General features: G+C 51.9%; 1 protein-coding gene across 7 annotated transcripts in view; it reads left to right on the top strand.

Annotated features, from left to right (window-relative positions):
• The window catches only part of PFKFB3 (6-phosphofructo-2-kinase/fructose-2,6-biphosphatase 3), a 219832-nt gene that overhangs the window by 83508 nt on the left and 114184 nt on the right, over positions 1-22140 (top strand). For 5 of the 7 annotated variants that reach the window (XM_040645449.1, XM_040645450.1, XM_040645448.1 and 2 more), the window contains 6 exons: positions 259-405; positions 563-667; positions 1985-2114; positions 2801-2863; positions 2991-3055; positions 4826-4999. In XM_040645449.1, the coding sequence (XP_040501383.1) occupies positions 259-405; positions 563-667; positions 1985-2114; positions 2801-2863; positions 2991-3055; positions 4826-4999 (684 nt within the window). Of the gene's footprint in view, positions 1-258; positions 406-562; positions 668-1984; positions 2115-2800; positions 2864-2990; positions 3056-4825; positions 5000-6471; positions 6495-10489; positions 13166-22140 lie in introns of those variants that run through there. The other 2 variants (XM_040645453.1, XM_040645452.1) reach the window with 2 other exon arrangements.

Raw genomic sequence — 22140 nt, 5'->3', positions numbered from 1 at the left:
TGCGTCCCTGTGTGTGTAGCGTGCGCATGCGCACCTGTGCGTCGGGGCCGGGGGGGGGGGGTGTGTCCCCCGGGTCTTTGGGGAGGGGGTGCCTGTGGGGGCTGCTCCTTCGTGGCTCCCGGGCTCCTCCGCACTGTTCCGATGACAGCAAAGTAGTGCCCCTAAAATGGAGCGGGACGAGTCCCGCGCCGCTTCTCCTGGGGGGGAGGGGGCAGGAGCCCGAGTCCAGCGCGTCCCTCTTGTCCCGCGCCCTCTCAGTTCGCGAACGCCCTGAGCAAGTTCGTGGAGGAGCAGAACCTGAAGGACCTCAAGGTGTGGACCAGCCAGCTGAAAAGTACCATCCAGACGGCAGAAGCCCTTCGTCTTCCCTACGAACAGTGGAAGGCGCTCAACGAGATTGATGCCGTGAGTGCCGGCGCCTGACGCGGCCGTGGGGGGCGGGGCGCGGGTGCCCGAGGGCACACCAGGTCTCCTCGCGCCGGATCTGCCCGACGTGGGGGCCCTGGCGCACGTGCCCGCGCTGCGTTGAGCGACTCGCGGTGACCTCTGGTGTTCCCGCCAGGGCGTCTGCGAGGAGATGACGTACGAGGAGATCAAGGACACCTACCCCGAGGAGTACGCTCTGCGGGAGCAGGACAAGTACTACTACCGCTACCCCACCGGGGAGGTACGTGTACCGGCGTGGGACAGCCGGCGGCCGGGGCAGGGCTGCTGGGCCCAGACGGCCCCCTTCCTGGTGGCCGGGCGCAGCGGCCGCGGGCTCCGGGCGGCAGGGGCACAGGGGCTCCTGCACCCCACCTCCCCCGGACCCCTTCTGACGTGTGCTCCTGGCACTCTCACCTCCCAGTCGAGTTTTCCTAAATGGAACCTTGGAGACGGCTCCAGGAGCAGCACAGTTGTATTTTCCTGTGAGCAATAGCGAGAGACGTGTTTCTCTCTAATGAAGCGGGAGACGACACCAGTCAGGGGCGATCGCTCACTCGGCGCAAGGGATCCCCCCTTGGCTACAGACGAGATGGCGGACGTGTCATCTCTGGTTGTGTGTTGTCATTGATTGATGCCATGTGTGTTCCTGTCTGGCCAAGTGAGCCCCGGATGGAGCCTCTGGCATGTGGGTGCTCTGGGGGTCTGCTACAGGCTGTGGGGTGACACCTAGTGGGTCCTTGCTGTCTGCAGCTGTCTCCGTCTTTGTCATGTCTCCCTTTCCTCGTGCTCAGGGCACTGACTTCCTCTGTGGCCCTGGCCCCTGTTCCTGGAACCTGATTAGTAAGAGAAAGAGGGGGGACCACGGAGGGAGTGGCACAAATGGGAGCCTTGGTGGTCTTAAAAGCCACAGTCCAGCCCCTTCTTTGTATTGAGAGGAAATTCACATATGAACTTTGCCATTTTAATGTAGATGATTCAGTGGTGTTTAGTATACTCACAATCCTGTGGAATCATTACCACGAATTCTAGAACATTCTATCACTCCAAAAGAGCCTCCCAGCCTGTGACTCCCTACCCCCAGGTCCTGGCAACCATGGACCTACTCTGTGTCTCTGTGGAGTTGTCTGTTCTGGACAGTTCATAGAAATGGGGTCGTACAACACATGGTCTTTTGTGTCTGGCTTTCACTTAGTGTAATATATTCGAGGGTTCTCCATGTTGTAAACATGTATCAGGACATCATCCCTCCCTCCCCAACGTGGAGGGTCAGGGAGCAGCCGTGACAGAGGGTGGTTTATGTTCCTCTCAGAGGACTGCTTCTCCACATCCCTGCCAACAGGGCGACGATCTCCCTTTTCTAGAAAGCCAGTGGCAGCGGGTTCCCGGTGCCCAAAGGGTATGCACCACAGAAACACCACGGGCTGTTGATCGATTCTCAGTTGATTCCGCGTCCTCTGGTTTCTAACCACAGGAGAAGTGTGGCTGAGGTGGCAGAGCTCCCACCCTTCCCACATGGAGCTCTGCTCCAACGCAACGTCTGTGTCCCTCTGTCTTGCAGTCCTACCAGGACCTGGTCCAGCGCCTGGAGCCAGTGATCATGGAACTGGAGCGCCAGGAGAACGTGCTGGTCATCTGCCATCAGGCCGTCCTGCGTTGCCTCTTGGCCTACTTCCTGGATAAGAGTGCAGGTGCCTCCGTCCTTCCAAGCTTCCTCTGGGTTGTGGGGGGGATTAGGAGCCCGTCCCCCAAAAGGGAGGAGGGAAACTGGCCTTGGAGTGTGGGGTGCTGCAGACCAAGGCCTTCCCCACCCAGACCACACGGGTCGTCTGTTTTGCGAAGTGTTAGGGCAGGCCTCCCGGCCCAGCGCTTCCTGGCCAGCCCTCAGCGCTCTTTGATACAGTTTGATGCACGGTGGGCTTCAGGGCTTTGTGAGATAGCCTCCTGAAAGCTCTCAGCTACTCACATCTCAGGGGCTTTGGGCCGGGGGTTGGGGGCAGCTCTTCGGTCCACCTCTAAAGAACAAAGTGCCCAGAAAACTCAATGAGACTTAAAATTTAAGCTTCCGTCTACCCAAGCTTCACCCGAATCCCCATGCACCTAAACTGGGGAATGACTTTTTTTTTTAACATCTAACACGTGGTGTGAGGGTGGGGTTGGGGTTGGTTTGGTCATGTTCTTTTGGCTAGGTGTTTCTGCAGGGTGCCTGCCTTGAGCAGGAGGGGGCCGGGTGTGGGGTGTCGGGGAGACAGAGACACTGGCACTCAGGTGGGGACCCCGAGGGACCGACTCTGTGGCAGAAGCTCTCCCCGGGGACCTGTGAGTGTCTGTCCTCGAGGCTGCTATCTCACCGTGAGGCCCTTTCCCTTCTTTTCAGAGGAGATGCCTTACCTGAAATGTCCCCTTCACACCGTCCTCAAACTGACACCCGTCGCTTATGGTGAGTGTGGTGACACAGCCCCTGCCACCCCCTGCTCCCTGGGGATGGTGGCTGCTGGTGGCTCCAGGGCTGGAAGCGGCCTGTCCGCTTGAACCGGAAGCCAACCTCTGGCCCCGCCCTCACGCAGGCTGCCGTGTAGAATCCATCTACCTGAACGTGGAGTCCGTGAGCACGCACCGGGAGAGGTCAGAGGTAAGTGTGCCCCGCATCCCCATCCCGGCCTCCATCCCTGGAGACACCCTGCGCAGTGACAGGGCCGGTGGGTGCGAGCTCCGGGGAGGCCCCCACGTTGCGTTGCCTGTAACCACGAACCTGGGTCCTTTAGCCCTGGGTTCTTGCTGGAGTAGTTTGTCGGCCGGTCTTTGTGACTTTCTGCCCTGCTTTTCCTTTTCATCCGTGTGTCCTGCCCTGTCTTGTATGTGGCTTCTTGGCATCTTCTTTTTCTTCCTTTCTGTACTCCCCCTGCCCCCCCATTTCGACGTAACCCAGGAAGTGGGCATTAAAGCAGAAGACACATTCCGCTCTTGCAAACATAACCGTAGCACAGCCAGTGTCTTTTCCTTTGGGGCAGCTGAGACTCCTCTCACGTTCTAGAGTGACTGGTGCAAACGGGCAAATGCGCTCAGTTATCCGCCTGTGCTTAGGTGGGGAATTAGCAAGAAGACGAACGTCGTGGCAAGGAGGTAGGACTGGAGAGGCAGTGTGGTTTGGAAAGTAGGGACTCGAGGGACAGTGGGTGGAAGGTTTCTTCAGGAGACCCCAGGCCTGGCCGCATCTGATTTCCCCTGGGGAGGCCTCACCCTTGGGGGGCAGGCAGGTCAGAGCCCCCACAGGCAGAGCAGACCACTGCGCGGGCGTGGTTGGGAAGGAACGTTGCATTTACTTTTCACCGACTGGGAAACCACAACGCTTCGCCCGCTGACCCTTTCTCTTACACGGAGTGCGATGTTCCCATCTATGCGGGATACCTCCCTCCCTATTCCCAAGGAGCTTGGCCAGAAGGTTTTGACATGGAAACCCCAGCTTCCGCTGTTGCCTGGCTGGTTGACCGAAGGGAAGGGAGGGTGGACGGCCAGCCTTGGTCCTGTGACGGCCCCCGCTTCTGAACGTGGGTGGTGGGGTGCGGAGCAGCCTGCCAGCCTGACGATGCCAGTAGGGCTGGGCCTCCACTGGGCTCTGATGGTCCCTGAACACTTCCCTGTGCGGAACTGAGGCAGCAGTCTTGAGGGAGACAGACCTCTGCTCAGGCCCCTGGGACAGAAGTGCTCACTGCCGTTGCGTTGTCACTTGATACGAAGGCTAGTGTTTGGCCCTAGGCTTGCAGTTTCTGCCCACTTCGATTTTCTGCCTCTTTGGTCTCCTGGCAGGGGTTGAAGCTTGCATTTCTTGTCTTAAGCTGGGGTGTCTGCTGTGTGCATCCTGGCTTGTGGTCAGTGGGAGACCAGCACCGGCCCCTCCCCCCGCTCCCCTTCCTGCTCTCCCCGCCGTGGTGACCCAAGCCTCACACGCAGGCCTCCGGTCCCCTTTCTCAGCTCTCTTGGAGGCTGGCAGCAAGGTTCTTTCCTCCGATCTCATTATTTGCCTTGCCTGGATGACTGTCTGCAGAGCCGGTCTTGCTGTCCGTCCCTCACTTGCTTTGTGAACGTTGCGTTTGTCCGAGTGGGCGTCTTGGAATGTTTTGGGAAAGGGGCTCAGCACACCATCCCTCGTTCTTACCAACTGGGAGTCACAGGACAAAATCGCAACCCCGTGGTCCCAGGGCCAGTCACCGTGGTCAGTCTTGAATCTGTAAAATCCAGAAGCAGAGAAACATGTTTTGTTTGGTTTTGGTTTTTTATTTTTTTGTTTGGTTGGTTTTTTTCCTTTTTTTGGTTTTTTTTTTTTTTTTTTTTTTTTTTGGCTAATTCACCTCCCCACTCTTTGTAACTGTCGCCTTCTCTCTTTTGTCTTTGTCTCGCTTAGGATGCAAAGAAGGGACCTAACCCGCTCATGAGACGCAATAGTGTCACCCCACTAGCCAGCCCCGAGCCCACCAAAAAGCCTCGCATCAACAGCTTTGAGGAGCATGTGGCTTCTACCTCCGCTGCCCTGCCCAACTGCCTGCCCCCGGAGGTGCCCACGCAGCTGCCCGGACAAGTGCGTTGACCCCTTTCCTTTCTCACAGTCAGTGTGGGGCGGGAGGAGAGCCCCCGTGGCCAGCGGTGGCCTCAGACCCAGGCCTGCATGCGCGGGTGGGGGAGGGGGAGAACATGGGTCGCCCCCCATCCCCCTGAGGTTCGTGGCACCCTGGGGTCCTTCCTCGCTGACCATGGCTACACACACACGCCTCCTTTCTGAGGAGCTGTTCTTCACGGGGCAGAACTGGGCAGAGCAGAAAAAATGGCCAAGTGTCTGTGTCCCACTCACATTCCTGAATAATTTCTTCTCAAACAAAATTGAAAACAAAGGCCTAGTTCAGAAATCTCCCTTTGACTCTGGGTCATCGGCCACACATGGCCCAAGGACATCTTTTCTGTCCCAGGCCCATGGCCAAGGATCTTCCTCATGTGCTCCCTTGCATGGTCCCTGGTATAGAAAAGCACGTTCTCCTCCAGAGCCAGGGTAGAGCCTGGGCAGCCAGGCTTGCAGGACGGCCTGGGAAGAGCCCCTTCCTCACACAACACAGATGTCACATCACATCGGGTAGTACAGACGCCAAAATGTAGAAACCCAGCTAGATTTCACTTGTTTCGTTCGCTATGAAGGTGAAAACCTGACGGATGTCGGCTCTTGGGCATTAAGATTTATTTTCAGAAGAGTAGTCTTTTCCTTAGTGGCAGCCAATACGTAGCTCTTTGCCGATACGTGAGACCTAGAAATTCCCAGGCACGGGGTTGCGGTCCACCTCGAGATCTCCCCGCACCTCCACCCACCACATCTGGGCTCTTCACAAACAAGTCACAAGCCGCATCTCAAATTGGGTTTATGAACTCAGTGCCGAGGCCTGCACATTCTGCTGTGTTTCCCCTGACGCTCACTTAATCTCGTGGTGTCTGGACTTGGTGTTGTGGGGGAGAGTGCCACACAGCCTCAGGCAGGCCACTGAACCCTTCAGGCCTCAGTTTACCCGTCTGTGGAATGGGGAAATAGCACCTACTGCAAAAGGGGAGTCAAACGAGGCCTTTCGTGCCAAGCATCTCACACGTTTGTGCCCACCGCTGGCATTAGCTGTAAGATGCTATCGTGTCTTTTTGTGAAAACCGAGAACTGAAGTGGTTTGTAGGTGACATTCAGTGTTGGCGTAAATCGTGGGGTCACCGTGGGAAGTTGAGAGGCCGCTGCCACAGATACCTGGGGGGGCCTTGCCTGGGCCGGGGTTGGGTGGCATGTGGGGCTGCGCTGCAGGCTCATGGAGGACTCGTGGCTGGGGCTCCCCTGACTTTGACAAGACAGTCCTTCGAGGTTGCCAGGCCGAATCCTCAGGAAGTGGAAGCCACGGGGTGGGGCCAGGCTGGGAGGGTCCGCAGGGCTTCATCCCAGCAGAGGATGTTCTGGTTTCAAATGACTTGGGGCCTGCACCCTCCCTGTCTCTCTACTGACTTCTCTCTCTCCACTTTTTCTCTCTGCAGCCTTTGCTAGGGAAAGCCTGTTTGTAAGTATTTGTCTCTGAATAATTTTGCTACTCGCTCCTCTTTCTCCTTGCTTGCCAGTTTTTCCTCCTGCCTGATAAAATGTTGAGGATGATGACAGTTCATGTCCTATCTGACAGAGAAGGATAACGTTGGGGGCAAGGGAAAGGGATTCATGAATTTCTAGAAAAAGATGCAAGAAGCAATGTGGCCCAGCTGTCTCGCAGCGAGCCCTGCTGCCGCCACTTGCCACAGCCGGCTTCTTGCACGTCCCTCGGGGTCCTAATTACCGTTAGTACTTGCAGCGGTCCCCAGCTTGACATGAATTGACTTTTCCCTCAGAGTCAGAATTTGGTGCCAGGCTAGGTCTTATGCCCGATGCATCGTCTTGAGTTTTGTGCCTCCCCTAGGACAGGCCTTTCATGTTGAAAGGAAAAGTAACCCAGAACCTAGTCTGCAAAACGAGGAGGACAGACTCTAGGGAAGAGTGCGGTGGGACCGCAACCGCACAGACTCTCCCTTCTGTCCCAGCACAGACCCGCTGCCCTGGGGGCTCTCGGGCCCTGGCACTCCGGGGAGGTCTGTTTGGGAACAGACTGTGGAGCTGGTTGTCCTGAACCAGCACCTGCTTAGCCTTAACAGTCACGATCAGAATTGGGTGCAGCGCTCGAGTCAGCCCCCCTGGTTCCCCCTGCAGCCAGAGGTCTGCAGGAAGTTTCTGGCCACGTGTCAGCTGGAACAGAGCAGCTGTTAGATCATTCAGTGTCTCCACGGCTCCCGTGTCCCCACCACAGGAGGAGCCAAGGCCTTTCCTCTTGGAGTTCCATTAATGGTGCCAGGATATAGCCCCTCCCCCAACCCTTCAGGTCATTACCTGCCCATCCTCCCTTTTGCTGATTGGGTGACCTTGACTAATGGATGCAGGAATGGAAGTGGCTTGAGGAATCTAGCCTGTAAGCTTGAAAATGTGGCTTGTTCTTGGAAAATGGTTGTTCAGCATCGTGCTTAGATTAGGTGGCCCACCTTCAGCAAATTCTATCTTGCGATGCTTTACAGCTCACGGAGAATGGGTTTGCTTGCATATATTCCATGTCTTTGGGCCTTAAAATAACCCCAGGAGGTCTGCAGGGCAGTTCTGTCCCTTTTTACCAGATGACCGAGGGTAAGGCACTTGCCTACGGCCATCCAGCTAGTCAGTAGCAGGACCGGGACTTGAATGGGTCTCCCTCTCCTGAAGGCTGACTGCCTTCTCTCTGCTGGCTTCTGGGAACGGTCAAGGTCCTGTTCACCTACCCCTGGCCCGGGCACCTGACATTTGAGGCCCCCGGGGCACTGCCCGAGCTGCTGGGATGTCCTTTTTAGCTCTTGAAGCCTCTCCCATGCAGCTAGCCTCTGCAGCTGGGGTGTGATTGCTCACTGGTGGGCCTGTCCATTCAATTCAGGCTTAAAGACGATCTGTCCCGTGTCTGGTACCTCCTTGAAGCCAAGCATTGTAACCGGTGCTTCTAGAGCCAGAGTTCTGGTGTGAAAACCAGCCTTTGGACTTGGAGCCTTCTCCTTTTGCTTCTGTGCACATCCTGTTCTCTTGAGCGATGGTCTGATGTTGCCAGGAAAGACAGCTTCCTGCTGGGAGGGTGCCCCTTGGGCACATCCCCCCAGGGACCTTCTAAGGTTGAACTTGCCCGTCTGTGTGGCTCATAGTGCCTTTGGCTAGAATCCCTCCAGTTCAGCAAAAAAAGAAATCCTCTGGACCCGTCACACCTGCATTCCACTTTGGGGTCCCAGCGTCCAGGCCCGTCTAGGAGTGTGAGCCCATGTCTGAGATCGCAGGTACCCACTTCTGCTCAAGTCAAACCGACCCGGGATTGGGTCTTGGTTGTACTACCCTCCATCTTTGGAATTCTGGGCAAGGTTAGGCAGTTCTAGCCCTTCCACGTCCTCATCTGAACCATGGAGACAGGAACATTACGAGGTGTTTTGATCGTGGGAATGTAGATGTAGTGGTTAGCAGAATGCCCAGCGCATAGTCTGTGCCCGGCAGACAGTAGCTGTTCTCACGGGACAGACGGTGCCCTGTGCTTTGCTGGGATTTCCAAGGTGCTTGGGCTCTGCATTTGGATGCCCCCTGTTCCTTTTGCACAGGCCAGGGGGATTTCTTCTCGTGAACAGCAGGAGCACCAAGAGACCTGGGGAGTGGGGAGAACCTCTGGGGGCTTAGGGGTTGTGGCCCGAGGACACCAGCTGTCGTGGTTTCCTGGTAAAACGGCCCACCAGCTGGTCGGATGCCGCGCCCTGCAGCCCTCTCCTGGGGGCAGCGCTAGTGCTCCGGGCCGGCCGACCGGCCGACCGTGGGGCATCCCTGATTTTTAAATTTCAAATGCACACGAAAAAGAAGATACTACTAAAGATGTTTTGTTCTGTTCTTTTCCAACATGTTCTTCCCTTCCCCCCACTATGCTTGAAAGACGAACTGTTTGTCACATTTTCTCAAAGTTTTCTCCTTACTAACCTTGGAAAGGTAAATGGCTCTGTGCATGCCCCTCTCTGTCCCCCCACCTCTCCCTGAGTCATGGCATCTCAGCCTGTCGGGGCATCTCGGTCTGTGTGAAGACTGGCCATTGTCAAGTCTGTGACTCATACACCCCGTGCCAGAGAACACGTGTTTTTTAAGAGCAGCGCCATTGTCTTGAGGTCTCTCTCTCTCTCTTTCTCTCTCTCTCGTTTCCTTGTTTTCCTCCATATGGCCTGAGCCAGGGCACCATGCGTGAGTGATGTGACGTGGCCCGTGCCTGCACTCCCCAGTGTCATTGTTGCATTTGTCACCATTCGCGGGCGCTGGAAGCTGTGGGCATGAGAGGTCTGAGGGCCGGGTGGGGCCCCAGCTGTGGTGGGACCGGGCAGTGCCTCGAGCTCCCATCCCATTAAGTGGTGGCTGCAAGGCTACGAGGTCGTCCCGGGGAGACCCCCACCCACCGCCTGATGTACCCGTGACTGGAGGCGGGGGTGGCCTGGGCTGAGCCAGGGACCTTCAGTGCTGCTGGCCCTGCGAGGCTCTTCTCTCCAGGCGTCCCCACCGTGGGCCCTTGCACGGGTTCTGCATGGGAGCGGAAGGGGCCCCCAGGACCCTGCACCCTTGTGTGCCCAGCTTCTGCTCTCCCCTCCCCCCGCCCACTTCAGACGGTCTTGGCAGAGACAGGATGGGAAAGAACACTTGTAAAAATTGTGTTTCCTTTCTTTGCGGGGTGGAGTGAGGTTAGGCGAGGGGCCCGCGCCGTGTAGTGGCAGCTGCCATCTGTCCCAGCTGATGGAAAAGCATTTTTTTAAGGGGCTTTTGATCCTGGTCAGCCTGGTAGGGGTGGGACTTCCAGTGAGGATTGCTTTTGTTAGAACAGGAAGAGAGCTTTAGTGACACATGCCCTTCTCTGCCTGGCTTCCTTGCCTGGGCCCTCCCCTGTGCCGTCCCGCCAGCCAGCGGCACCTTTGTTCTGGCTGCCGAGCCCATGCTCCTAGAATCGGGGGTGCAAGGGCCGGATGCGCGGTCTACTTGAGCAAGTTGGCAGGAGAGTCCTTAGGCTTCTTTGGACGGCCCCCGCCCCATCTCCTGCCTGGCTGCCAGCGGCTGGAGTCCCCTGGGGGCAGATGGGGCAGTCTCCAGGCTCTAAAGGGCCGTAAGCTGGAGGGCTCCTTGGTGCTGGCGCTCCGTGTTGCCCAGAGCTCCGACCCACTAAAGCTGCCTGTTCTCCCCGTCTCCTAGAGGCGGATGCCAGGCCCCTGCCCCGAGGGCCCTCGCCTGGCCTTGCCCAGGCCCCTCTCCGGGCTGATCCCGGGCTTCACTTCCGCCACGCTCCTGGAGCCCACCAGGGCTTTCTTCCACTCGTTTGGCGATGTCGCTCTTCTGGGGTTGTGCGTTTTGAGGGAGGGGGGTGGTCTCAGTTGCATGGCTTTAGTCTTTGGCTATAGAAGCCTCATGGACAGGAAATAATAATTCCCCTTCCTCGCCCCTCTCTTCTGGAAACAGAACATGAAAGGCACCCAGAGCGGCATCGACTCCAGGACACACTGAGGCCGACCCGGCAGTTCCATTCCAGCTCTATTTCTGCAGCTTAGTTAGTGCTTCTCCCATGTGCCCGAGGCCAGCGATCCCCAGGACTTCTTCCAGAACGGGGTGGGTGGTATCGAAGAGGGCCTGGCCTGCCCGTCAGAGAGAACCGTGGCCCCGACCGCGGCGGGGCAGCCGAGGCCCAGGAGGCCTCTCCCCTGTGCGTGCGTGGGATCCCGCGCATGGCCGCCCCCACCCCGCGCTCTCCCCGGCCTCGCTGACCCTTCCCGCAGCTCGGAAAGGACCATGAGCCGTGGAAGAAGAGCTGGGAGAAGGCCCCGAGGAGGGGACGTTGGCCTCCATGCTGTTTTGTTTTGTTTAGTTTCTATGATCCTGAACTGGTCTGTTCCCAGCTTGGGGAGATGACACTTGGCCCCAGAGCCCTAAAACTAAAGGGGGCCTAGATCCCAGTTGCCGAAGAGTAAGGGATGGTGAAGACTTTGACAAGGCTCTTCTGTGCATCGTGGCCCGGGACACTGGCTGCTGAAGGAGGATCCAGGCCTGCGCTGGGCCGGGGCCGGAGGTGGACGGAGAAGGCTCTGAGCTCCGAGACGAGGCGCCCGGGTCTGTGTTCTGCCTCTGGAGACACTCAAGGACAGTCTGGCTGTGGCGGCAAAAGGAAATAGTTTTCCAGAATAGCTCCGGGGCCTCCCCCTCTCAGGCTACTGTGCTGTCTCTGCTCTCCTGCCTGGAACGGAGGCACTGGTGACACGGCTTCCCCTGGAGCTGCTTGCTTTTGCACTTTTTAACGGGCAGAAGGTGGGACGGGAGAGTTGCATCTTCTCTTCAGGAACTTCGATGTTTGGGGTCGTGCCCTTGGGGGCTGGAGCTGGGAAAGCATGTGGGGAATGGGGCTTGCCTGTGCGATGGGGAACTCAGAGGGACCCCAGTCAACCAGCTGGGCAGCAAGTTGTTCGGATCCTTGCAGGACTGACCCGGGACACGGAGCAGAGATGATCGAGGGTCTGGCTTCCTTCCTTCAGGGTGTTGGTCGTGTCCCTGTGCTTCCAGGGTGGGGGACAGTGGCCCAGCCGAGACCTCACCTGCGGCTGCTTCCTGCAGGAGGCTGGCTGTGGTCTCCTGGCAAGGCTGAGCTCAGTCCCGCACGTTTTGGGGGAGCACCTGCTATTCACCCAGCGCAGGGCTGGGTTGCTCGGAATTCCGAAGAAGAGAATGCCCTCTCTGGCCTTGATGGCTCCAGTGGCATTTTTGGGGTGGTTCAGAGCAGGGTTTGTGGGCCATGTGGTTCTAAATACCTGTAGTTTCTGCCTCCTGGTTTCTCCTTGCTGCCCCATGGACTGGGGAGAGGAGGTGTCCTGAGGCCCAGAAGAAACGATTCAGAGACTCTGTGGTACAATTTGTCCAAATGACCCTTTGAAGAATCTCTAAAAGCTGGTGCCAAAGGTCACTTGCCTTGCTCGCGCTCTGCTTTCGAGCCTCACAGTCTTGCCCCTCGTAGCTGACGAGACAGGTACTGGGAGTGGGGTCGGGGTGGGGGTGAGGGCTTGGACATCCAGAGCGCGAAACTGGACAGCGCGTGTTTCTCTGGTTGGGGTTCAGTGGGACGTGCTCCCGATACCATACAATCAAGTTCGTGGGTTTCACGCCAGAACATTCAGATCCGCCCCCATTCTTCCCCAGTCGGGCACTTTGCCCGAGACAATGTCTGTACATCCGTGCTCCCGTGTGACTGAAGATGGGTTATTTTCCCTCTCCCGCCATCCTGAGTCCCATCAGACGGCAAGCGTGTGTGCACGCACGCGTGTGCTTGTAGGTTGGCCGTATTTCCAGACAGAGGGGCCTGCAGCTCTGCTCTTGAGAACAACGTTCTTAAGGCCCTCTTTCTGGCCGCCTTGTCGCGCCGGCTGCCAGAGCCGACTCTGAGTTTTGACCCTTCCTGCTGATCTCGCTGGGGCTGTGTGCCGGTGTCCTCCCCGCCGCCGGCCGCTGAGGTCCTACCTGCGGAAGCGAACATCCTGAACATTCGTTCCTAAGGGCCCAGAGGGGGCAAGCGGACATAAACACGGGTGGGGAGAGAGACCTCGGAGAGAGCAGAGGGCCTCCCGACTGAAGCCGTGATCTGAGTCAAGGCGCTGGATGGAGGGTGTGTTTGAGCTGCTGTCACGGGGCTCCTGCTACTCTATCGCCTCTCCCCGCCGACCCCCCGAAAAATATCTGGGACCAATTTTGTTAACTCGGCATAGTTGTTTTTGGGTGGGCTTACCCCTGTCATTCTGTCCTGAGACCCCGGGCAAAGCTCGTCATTCGCGGGGAGGAGAGAAACAACCACACCAATGATGTTTTCGTTTGTAATACTTGAAATTTATTTTTTTATTATTTTGATAGCAGATGTGCTATTTATTTATTTAATATGTATAAGGGAGCCTGAAAATAGAAAGCTGTATAGATTGGGTTTAGTTGTTCGTTGGTTGGTTTGGGGGCCTTTTACGTGTGACTTATGACTTCTCTGTGTTCTGTATATTGTCTGAATTAATGACCTGGGATGAGGCTGTGCCAGCTTTCAAACAGGGGATGCTTTTCAGAAATTTGTATATTTTGCAATTGCTGGAACAATAAAATACCTGGTTGAAATACGCTGATGAAGTGCAGCTCTGATCCTTTTCTGGGGGGCGGTGAGAAGTGTTCGGTTGACTCTTGCAGTCCGTGCACCAAGTGTCTACCCCTGGGCTCTGGACTGACCTACCGCCCATCGTCCTCCTTGAAACAGGACGTCGATGCACACCGATACGGACGTCCCGTCACATACAGATCGCCCCGTGTTTGTATCCCTTGCCCCTCAGCCCCTTCAGCAGGACCGTGCTCAACACAAGCATGGCCACGCGTGATGGCCCCGCGCAGAATTACAGGAAGGCGTTCGGTGTTCGGTTCTGGGTTCCTTTCACTTCCCCGCCCTTCCCCTTGCCGCCTGCTCCAGTTTCTACTGGGGAAAAAAACTCAGTCGAACTTCTCAGGCCACTCGGCCATGCCTGAAGCAAGTATTTTACTTCATCCGTTCATCTCTACAGATGAAGACCCTCTTCTACAGGCAGGGCTGGGGGCTGAATGAGACACGCGTGTGGCCGGAAGGCAGCCCTGAGCATTTCCTTCAGGCGGAGTCTAGATGACCTACAGTGCTCTCACTGGCTCTGATGTTCCTTCCACGGCCCCCGCTGTTACACTCCAGAAATAGGCCTTGCGCCCAAATTAGTCGTTCTGCCTCCCTTGTGCTTTCTCAGCTCTAGCTGTGAGGAGACCAGGAATCAGTTGGGCACCTCCATTTTGAAATGACTCTGGAGGTTACCTGTAACCAGCGTGGCGGGGCAGAGCATTTTGGTAAAGGGCCTCATCTGACAACCAGAGCACAAATACCCACCGCGGGCTGGGCCTGACCCACACTTCGGGCCAGCCTCTCAAGGTCGGAGCCCACGTTTGAGCGCTCATGACGTGTTCAGTTCAGGGATTAGAAGAGTGGCCTTCACAGAAGACGTGGGTCTTTGCTCCTAGATTGGGGCCGATCTCTCAAGTTCTCTACCAAGGAAATTAGAAGGCGGTCCTGGAAGAGGTTGTATGCATACTTCAAAGCCCTGGGCCTGTCGGGTGGTGGGAATCTGCAAGTATCATGACCTTTTGGGCAAGCTCTGAGATACATCTGTGTGTGACCTTGGGCCAGGGCTATAATGATTGAGTAAATATTGACGAGAGGGTGACCAGGTAGGCGAGTGGGGGGAGAAGAGGGGCAGAAAGCTGCAGGAAGGTGAATGTCAGAAGGAAATTGGTTCATTACTGAGGTCCTGAATACGAGCCAGACGCGCTGTGGCTCCTTGTACCTTGAAAACCACAGTAGGAATTCCGCCTGTAGCAGATAAAGCCATTATGCCAAGTATTAATGGCTGCAGTGCTAAAGATTTAGTTGACCATCTTTGGTGACCCTTATGGCTGCCCGAAGAGGCAAGCCTGATGCCCATTTTATGGATGCAGATTTTGAGACTCAATGAAGGCAGCTTAGCCCTGCTCGGCAGGTAAATTTTAGTGATGTAGATCCAGGTATCTGGGACTCTAAAGTCTGTGGCTTTAACCATTATAGAATGTCCCCTCCACATCTCCTTCGTCTTTCCAGAGTACTGTGAGTTAGCAGTGGAACAGGTGAGGGGTCTGCTGAGCGTTAAGCTGCTTGCCTGTTGGGCTGGGAGGCCTGGACTGTCCCACCCTCCCATCATGCTCCCTGTGGTGCTGAGCTGGTGGTCAGATGGTCAGGGTCTGTAGAGAAGTCATCAGCAGCCCATCAGGAGAAGATGGGAGCCCTGGTCCAGACTTTGGAAATCCCCATGTAATAGCCAAAATCTATCGTGGCAGGAGTTCCTCCCAAGAATTTTACTGGCACTTCCAAGAAGCGGCAGATGGCACTGTGCCATAGAGGGTGGGAGGCCAGGGAGGGGTGGGAAGTGGGTGAGGGGGGATTTAGGAGGGGTTTACCTCTGAGTGAACAGAGCTGGTGGCCTCTCTCTCAGCGGGGCTGGGCGGTCCTGCATTCCTGACGTTGGATGCTCCCCACCTCCAGTCCAGACCTGGTGGGAGCAGCCAGCCAGCCGGACTCTCTTCGCACCTTGCCCTTGGCTCATTTAACATTTTTCTCACCAACGTTGTTGGGAGTATTTTAATTTGGGATTATTTAATAAACAGAACTGGGAAAAATAGTCCATTATTTGAGAAGAAGCAGCTAATTAGACCATAGCATTGCACCACGCATTTGACCTAAGTGTTAAAAAATATCAAACTGTTAAAAAGAAGAAAATATTGGGTGGGCAAAAATCAAGCTTAAAAGCTGTAAAAGAAACCACAAAGGAAATACTGAGATTCCACAATGTAAATATTTTAACTTCAAAGTCGTTAACAACCATTGTAAGTAAAAGGAAAGCAACATGCTGAGAAATTTGCCACAAAGCTACCCCCCCCCAAATTATCCTAAAATACAAATTGGAAACATCCAGAGTGATAAGAAAAACAGAGATTCTTCTAGATTCCCAAAGGCTTTTATTTCATCTTTAGCACAAACCTCTGCAATCTTTTAGACTAAAGACAGGGCAGCTGAAGTCTGGTGGAGTTAAGTTCTGAAGGTCGTTTTATAAACTTCGTCTTTAGCTCCCACTTGTCCACACAGTGTGAGTGGGCTTAGATCAAGATTTTCTTGGCGCATGAGCAGGACTTTATGGTCAATGCATTGATGGTTCAGGTCATCTTTATAGAGGCACTGGTTTCAACCTATAGGTTCTGACGTGCTTCTAAGACTGTACTAAAAGAGAACCCCCATAAAGATAACAGAAGCAGCTCAAAACATGGTATTTCTGCTCCTTAGGACTAATGAGGATTGCTTACACACTCCCGGAGAGAAGTCTTTGGAGACACTCAGTAGCTCACATGCCAATGGCAGAAGCCTTATGTCTTTTGTGCGCAGGGATCCTTAGCCAAATAAGATTCAGTGCACAGGGGGACGTGCAGATTGGGGTGGGCTGGGTGGGGGGACTAAGAAAGAAACCTAATGGTGGTGGGCAGGAGGGTGGGCTCACTGGAGAGGCGTTCCCCATATACAACATGCTTCGTGCATCGCATTGTCAATGAATCCTCGATGCTGAGGGTGGGTGTGAGGTACAGGAAAGCTGTCCCTTTTCAGTTCCTTGAGGCCTAAACAAAGCTGCAGGCGTCAGAGTGACTGTACCTCCGACATATTGGATTAACTGAATAAGAGATGCCCCACCTGGATATTCGGGCAACAACATTTGGTGAGTGAAGGGGCAGAGGGGACACATAAGGCCTGGGTGGGACTCAGTTCATTTCCAAGTCCTGGCTGTGTGGTCGAATGGGGGGCTGGGGCGAGGGGAGGGGGTGGGCAGCCTGGTGCAATGAGGTGACCAGGCAACCCCAGGCTTCGGAGACGGATGGTCTTGTGTCCATCTCTGTCCTACCACATTCCAGATGTGTGGCCTTGGACAAGTTACTTCATGTTTTTAACTTGTTCATTCATAAGGTGGAGGAGTTCATATCACATTTTTTATTATAAGATTCACCATCGATTTGTTAACTTTTCATGCAAAACAGAACAAACCATATGCACGTCCAATGCAAGACAAAATTCAATTTTTGGATGTGTTAAATGTAGACAAAATTTCTCCTTAGAAGGAAAGAAGTACCATGATTACTTTTCAGGCTTTTTGTGAAGACCAAACATCTTAGAAATGAAGAGACTTTGACAGTTCCTGGCAGGAGTAAGCACCAAATTTAATAATTTAATAATGTGCACTGAGTGCTTCAAATGCAAAATAGATATTATTAGTCCCACTTTACAGATGTGGAACTGAGGCCGGGAGAACTTAAGGATCCTGCTTGATTTTGCCCAGCCACAACTGGGGGTAAGCCTCAGGTTTGTCAGACTGCCAAATCCCGCAGCCTAAGAACCACGCAGCTGAGCCAGGCCCTGCTGGATGAATCACCAACCACAGGACTGGGACTGAGTTGCATGTTAATTAGCCAGAGCAGGCTTTTGTGTCCTGGGGCAGTGGAAAGGTCTGTCTGCATCCAAATGAGTAGATTTTCTTTAAAGGGCTGTGATTCAGGATATTCGCAGAGCCTGAAGACCAGATGTTCAGTGTCTAAGGTTCTGTGTTTTCCCCTTCCTACCTCTTCCAAACAGAGCGTGTAGACCAGCATCTTTGGGGGATACCCTATTCCTGGATGTCCATGAGGACTTTCCCAGGGGTACACATGCATACATAGTGTTAGGGGAATAGGTTTCCAGATCCTCAACTTCCGTATTCACTCTTTATACAACAGCCTGAGAAGTTTGCTTACCTTCGCAAATGCGATGGTGTTTCTCTGCTTTGCAAACAAAAGGCACACCCCTCACCCACCCCCAAAACAGTTACTACAGTGCATTGCCCCTGGGGGGAAACACCTCCAGGGCACTCAGCAGAGGGAATCCGCCTTTAATGATTAACCCCTGGCACTGTGAACCCCCAGGGATTTCTTTCCCACCCTGGCTTTCCATTAAAGGTGGAGTTCCGCTACTATTGGAATGTTCTGAACTGAGAACAAGGGAAGCGCTCTCAGTTAGTGCAGCCAGCCCCCAACTTTCTGATCAAGACTCTTTCATACTCTTAAAAATTACTCAAGACTCCAAAGAGCCCTTGTTTATATGGGTTGCTTCTGCCCATAGTGTATTTGAAATGAAAGCCATGAACTTTTAAAAAAGTACCTGTATCTAACAATTTATTTTAAAATAACAAACTCATTACAGGTGATAAATAGCATATTGTATGTAAAACAACTGGTTTTCCAAATAGAAAATATGTAGTGAGAGAATGACATTTACATGTTTTGTGAATCTCTTGCATGGCAAATTTTCGTATCTGATTCGGTATTCCATCTGTTTTGATATATTTATTGCTTGTGTTGAAGTATATAATGAAAATCTGGCCTCACATGGATATGTAGATGAAAATGGGCAGAGTACATTCATGCCCTTTTCAGATAATCATGAGTATTCTTCTTTGATCCTACACCCAAAGTGGACACATTCTAGTTTTTTAAAGTTTTATTGGGGTGTCAGATCTGAAACGGTAGCAGTGAACTTTTCATACTTGGTTGCATTAAAATTCACTTGGTTGATCTTGCTTTTTGAATTGATTTTTCACCCATGCGTGATTATGTAACATCCAACACAGGACACTTGGAAAATATTGGTTCCCTGAGTTATGGAGATCTAAATGTTGACACTTTTCAAAATGTGATATTAAAAAATCACATTGATTAATATCCCTCTGATCTTGTCAGAAAATTCTTAAAGCATTGAAAAACTATCAGTCTTGTAATGATAGATACGTTTTCTACAGTTCTAAGTTTTGAAAACTTGAAATTTCCAACATATACTGTCAGTTGTTTTCTATAGTGGTAGTTCACTGCATTTCTGAGAAACTCTAGGTATTGTTTTTATAATTTAAACCCCTCTTATTTTTTTGTAAAGTGGAGATCTGATAATTTCTATGCATAAATCCTTTCAATGGCTACCCATTATTTCCCACAAAAAAAGGAGGGACAGATATTAGCATGACAACACAGTCCCCCAGCCTAGGACTCTTCTGCTTACCTCTTAATCCCTCTCTCATGACCTCCAAGCATTTCGATCCCAACTGCCACCATCCTGAGCCATGAACTCCATTTTTGAACCTCTCCACTTTCTCCTTTCTCTGCCTGAATCACAAGTCTTTCCCTCCAGTTCCACCAAGTCCCACTAATCCTTTAAGATTCAATTTTAGATGTCGATCTTTGGGTCTGTCTTCCCTTCACTTTCGTTATGGTTAATTTTATGTATCAACTTGACTGGGCCACAGGGTGCCCAGATACTAAATCGAACGTTATTCTGGATGTAACTGCCAGGGATGAGATTAACATCTCAATGGGTGGATTGCATAAAGCAGATTGTTTTCCCTCACCTGTGGGCCTCACCTAATCTGTTGAAGGCCTGAATAGTACGAAAGGCTGACCTCCATAAGCTCTTTTGGGCCTACAGCTTGCTGACTCATTCTGCAGATCTTGGGACCTATTAGCATCCTCACTCTCTCTCTTCAAATATATATATAATCGAATATATATATATATATATATAAAATACATAAAGGGTACAGGCTTATAAGCAGACCATTTTATAGCCGTATGACAATGTGAAGCTAAGTGTGGGGTGCTCTGAGAGTAGAGAATGTGGAGGTGTCAGGGTTATTCTCCAGAGGACCAGGACGGACTCTATATACATATACATGGTAAGTACTCAGTAACCAACCACAGAGTGAGTAAGATGATGGTGAATGAGTGAAGGAAGGACTTCCACTTGGGAACTTTCAACCTTCTGTTTCGGGTTACTTCATACCTTTCTGTCTTCGTCAGCCAGATCGTTTTTCACTTGATTGACCACACTTGATCTTCTTGGCTGCCATTCCGATCACACAGTAGTTGTTAGGTAGTGACCAGCAGTGGACAAAATGGAGCCCGTGCAACTCTGCATTTCCTTCTGTTCCCCGCAGTCGGGTGGGGTGGGCCGTGTCCCGCATTGCTTCTCCAAGAATCTGGGACCAGTTGATCTTACCCCAGTTGCTCTTACCCCAGTTGAACCCCTTCTTTGCTCCGACAACCATGATGGTGTAGTACAGTGGCCTTTAAATGGGTACAGGGTTTCCCCTGGGGCTTTAGGGAAGACCCTCTAAGGGGTAAGGGGAAAAGCAATAGTTTCCAGCCAGCTGAGACCTTAAATCCACGTGTAGTCTTTTGCAGGTCTGATCTAAGAATGCACCTCTTCTCCATCTCAAATCTCACCTAGCTGCATTGCCCCCCATGCAAAAAAATTCCAGGGCACAAAACAAAAAGTAAGACTCCCCCAACTATTTAATCAATGCAGCATAAACCCGGGATGTCCAGGTTTTCCGTGCCTTACGTATATTTCTTTACATGGAGAATCATTTCATTAAATTATTCTGAATATGGTAGAATGTAGTGGTAGAGATAATGGTACTTTTGTTTCAATGTCTTGCTTTCTTCCATTTCTTTGCTGAGAGAGTTCCCTTGAGAGCAATGCAGAGAATATTGGTAAGAAATATTGCTTGCTAAAAATTAAAAACATAGAAACATAGGCAATATTCTCAATAGTCTCTAGCTGGAAAGAAAAATACCTTTAAATAGTTGGAGCAGCAATACAGATTAGCCATTCATATTCTTTAAAATATGATGGAAATGTTTTCTAGAACTTAAAGTATTTTCAGGAAACACTGAAAAATATCCCCGCAGATGAAACTTCTGTGTCATCTGTCACATTGCTAAAGCTCCAGGACCATGATGTCTCCATACCTACAACTTACTCTCAAATGGTTGAGTGAAAATTCACACACACGCACACACACACTGAACAGTAAAGCAAATGGGATACAGTGTTGACAATAGGATAAGTCTGGTGAAAGGTATATAGTGTGTTGTTCTATTCTTATTCCTTCAACTTTGCAATATTCTTAGAATAGTCTTGCAAACAAGTGTTTTTCGAGTTGAAGACAGAGGCACTCACTGTCTGAGATGTTTGGTAAAACAATGTACAACATCAGTATTTTTTTAAATTTTAATGTTTATTATGTTAGTCACCATACAGTACATCCCTGGTTTCCGATGTAAAGCTCGATGCTTCATTAGTTGTGTATAACACCCAGTGCACCATGCAACACGTGCCCTCCTCACTACCCATCACCAGTCCATCCCATTCCCCCACCTCCCTCCCCTCTGAAGCCCTCAGTTTGTTTCTCAGAGTCCATAGTCTCTCATGCTTCACTCCCCCTTCTGACTACCCCCCCTTTTCTTTATCCCTTTCTTCCCGTACTGATCTTCCTAGTTCTTATGTTCCACAGATGAGAGAAATCATATGATAATTGTCTTTCTCTGCTTGACTTATTTCACTTAGCATTATCTCCTCCAGTGCCGTCCATGTTGCAGCAAATGTTGAGAACTCGTTCTTTCTGATAGCTGAGTAATATTCCATTGTATATATGGACCACAACTTCTTAATCCATTCTTCTGTTGAAGGGCATCTTGGTTCTTTCCACGATTTGACTATTGTGGACAATGGTGCTGTGAACATTGGGGTGCATATGGCCCTTCTCTTCACTACGTCTGTATCTTTGGGGTAAATAGTAGTGCAATGGCTGGGTCATAGGGTAGCTCAATTTTTAACTTTTTAAGGGACCTCCACACTGTTTTCCAGAGTGGCTGTACCAACTTGCATTCCCACCAACAATGTAGGAGAGATCCCCTTTCTCCACATCCTCTCCAGCAATTGTTGTTTCTTGCTTTGTCAATTTTTGCCATTCTGACTGGCGTAAGGTGGTATCTCAGTGTGGTTTTGATTTGAATTTCCTTGATAGCTAATGATTTTGAACATTTTTTCATGTGTGTGTTAGCCATTTGTATGTCTTCATTGGAAAAGTGTCTGTTCATATCTTCTGCCCATTTTTTGATTTGTTTATTTGTTTCTCGCGTATTGAGTTTGAGGAGTTCTTTGTAGATCTTGGATACCAGTCTTTTATCTGTAGCATCATTTGCAAATATATTCTCCCATTCCCTGGGCTGCCTCTTAGTTTTTCTGACTGTTTGCTTGGCTGTGCAGAAACTTTTAATCTTGATGAAGTCCCATAAATTCATTTTATCTTTTGTTTCTCTTGCCTTTGGGGATGTGTCATGAAAAAGGTTGCTTTGGCCGATGTCGTAGAGTGAAGGGACTGTCTTTTTTCCACTGGATGTTTTTTCCTGCTTTGTCAAAGATTAGTTGCCCAAAGCGCCAAGGGTCCATTTCTGGGTTCTCTATTCTGTTGCATTGGTCTGTGTGTCTGTTTTTGTGCCAGTACCATGTGATGTTGCATTGGTCTGTGTGTCTGTTTTTGTGCCAGTACCATGTGATCAAAAATCATATGTTATCTCAGAATTAACTTAACCAGAGACGTAAAGGATCTATATTCTAGAGAGAGAGAGAGAATCTTAAGCAGACTTCCTGC

The sequence above is a fragment of the Ursus maritimus genome, unplaced genomic scaffold, assembly GCF_017311325.1.
Source record: "Ursus maritimus isolate PB19 unplaced genomic scaffold, ASM1731132v1 scaffold_31, whole genome shotgun sequence".
NCBI classification, from domain to species: domain Eukaryota; kingdom Metazoa; phylum Chordata; class Mammalia; order Carnivora; family Ursidae; genus Ursus; species Ursus maritimus.
This window is presented reverse-complemented; position numbering and strand designations above follow the sequence as displayed.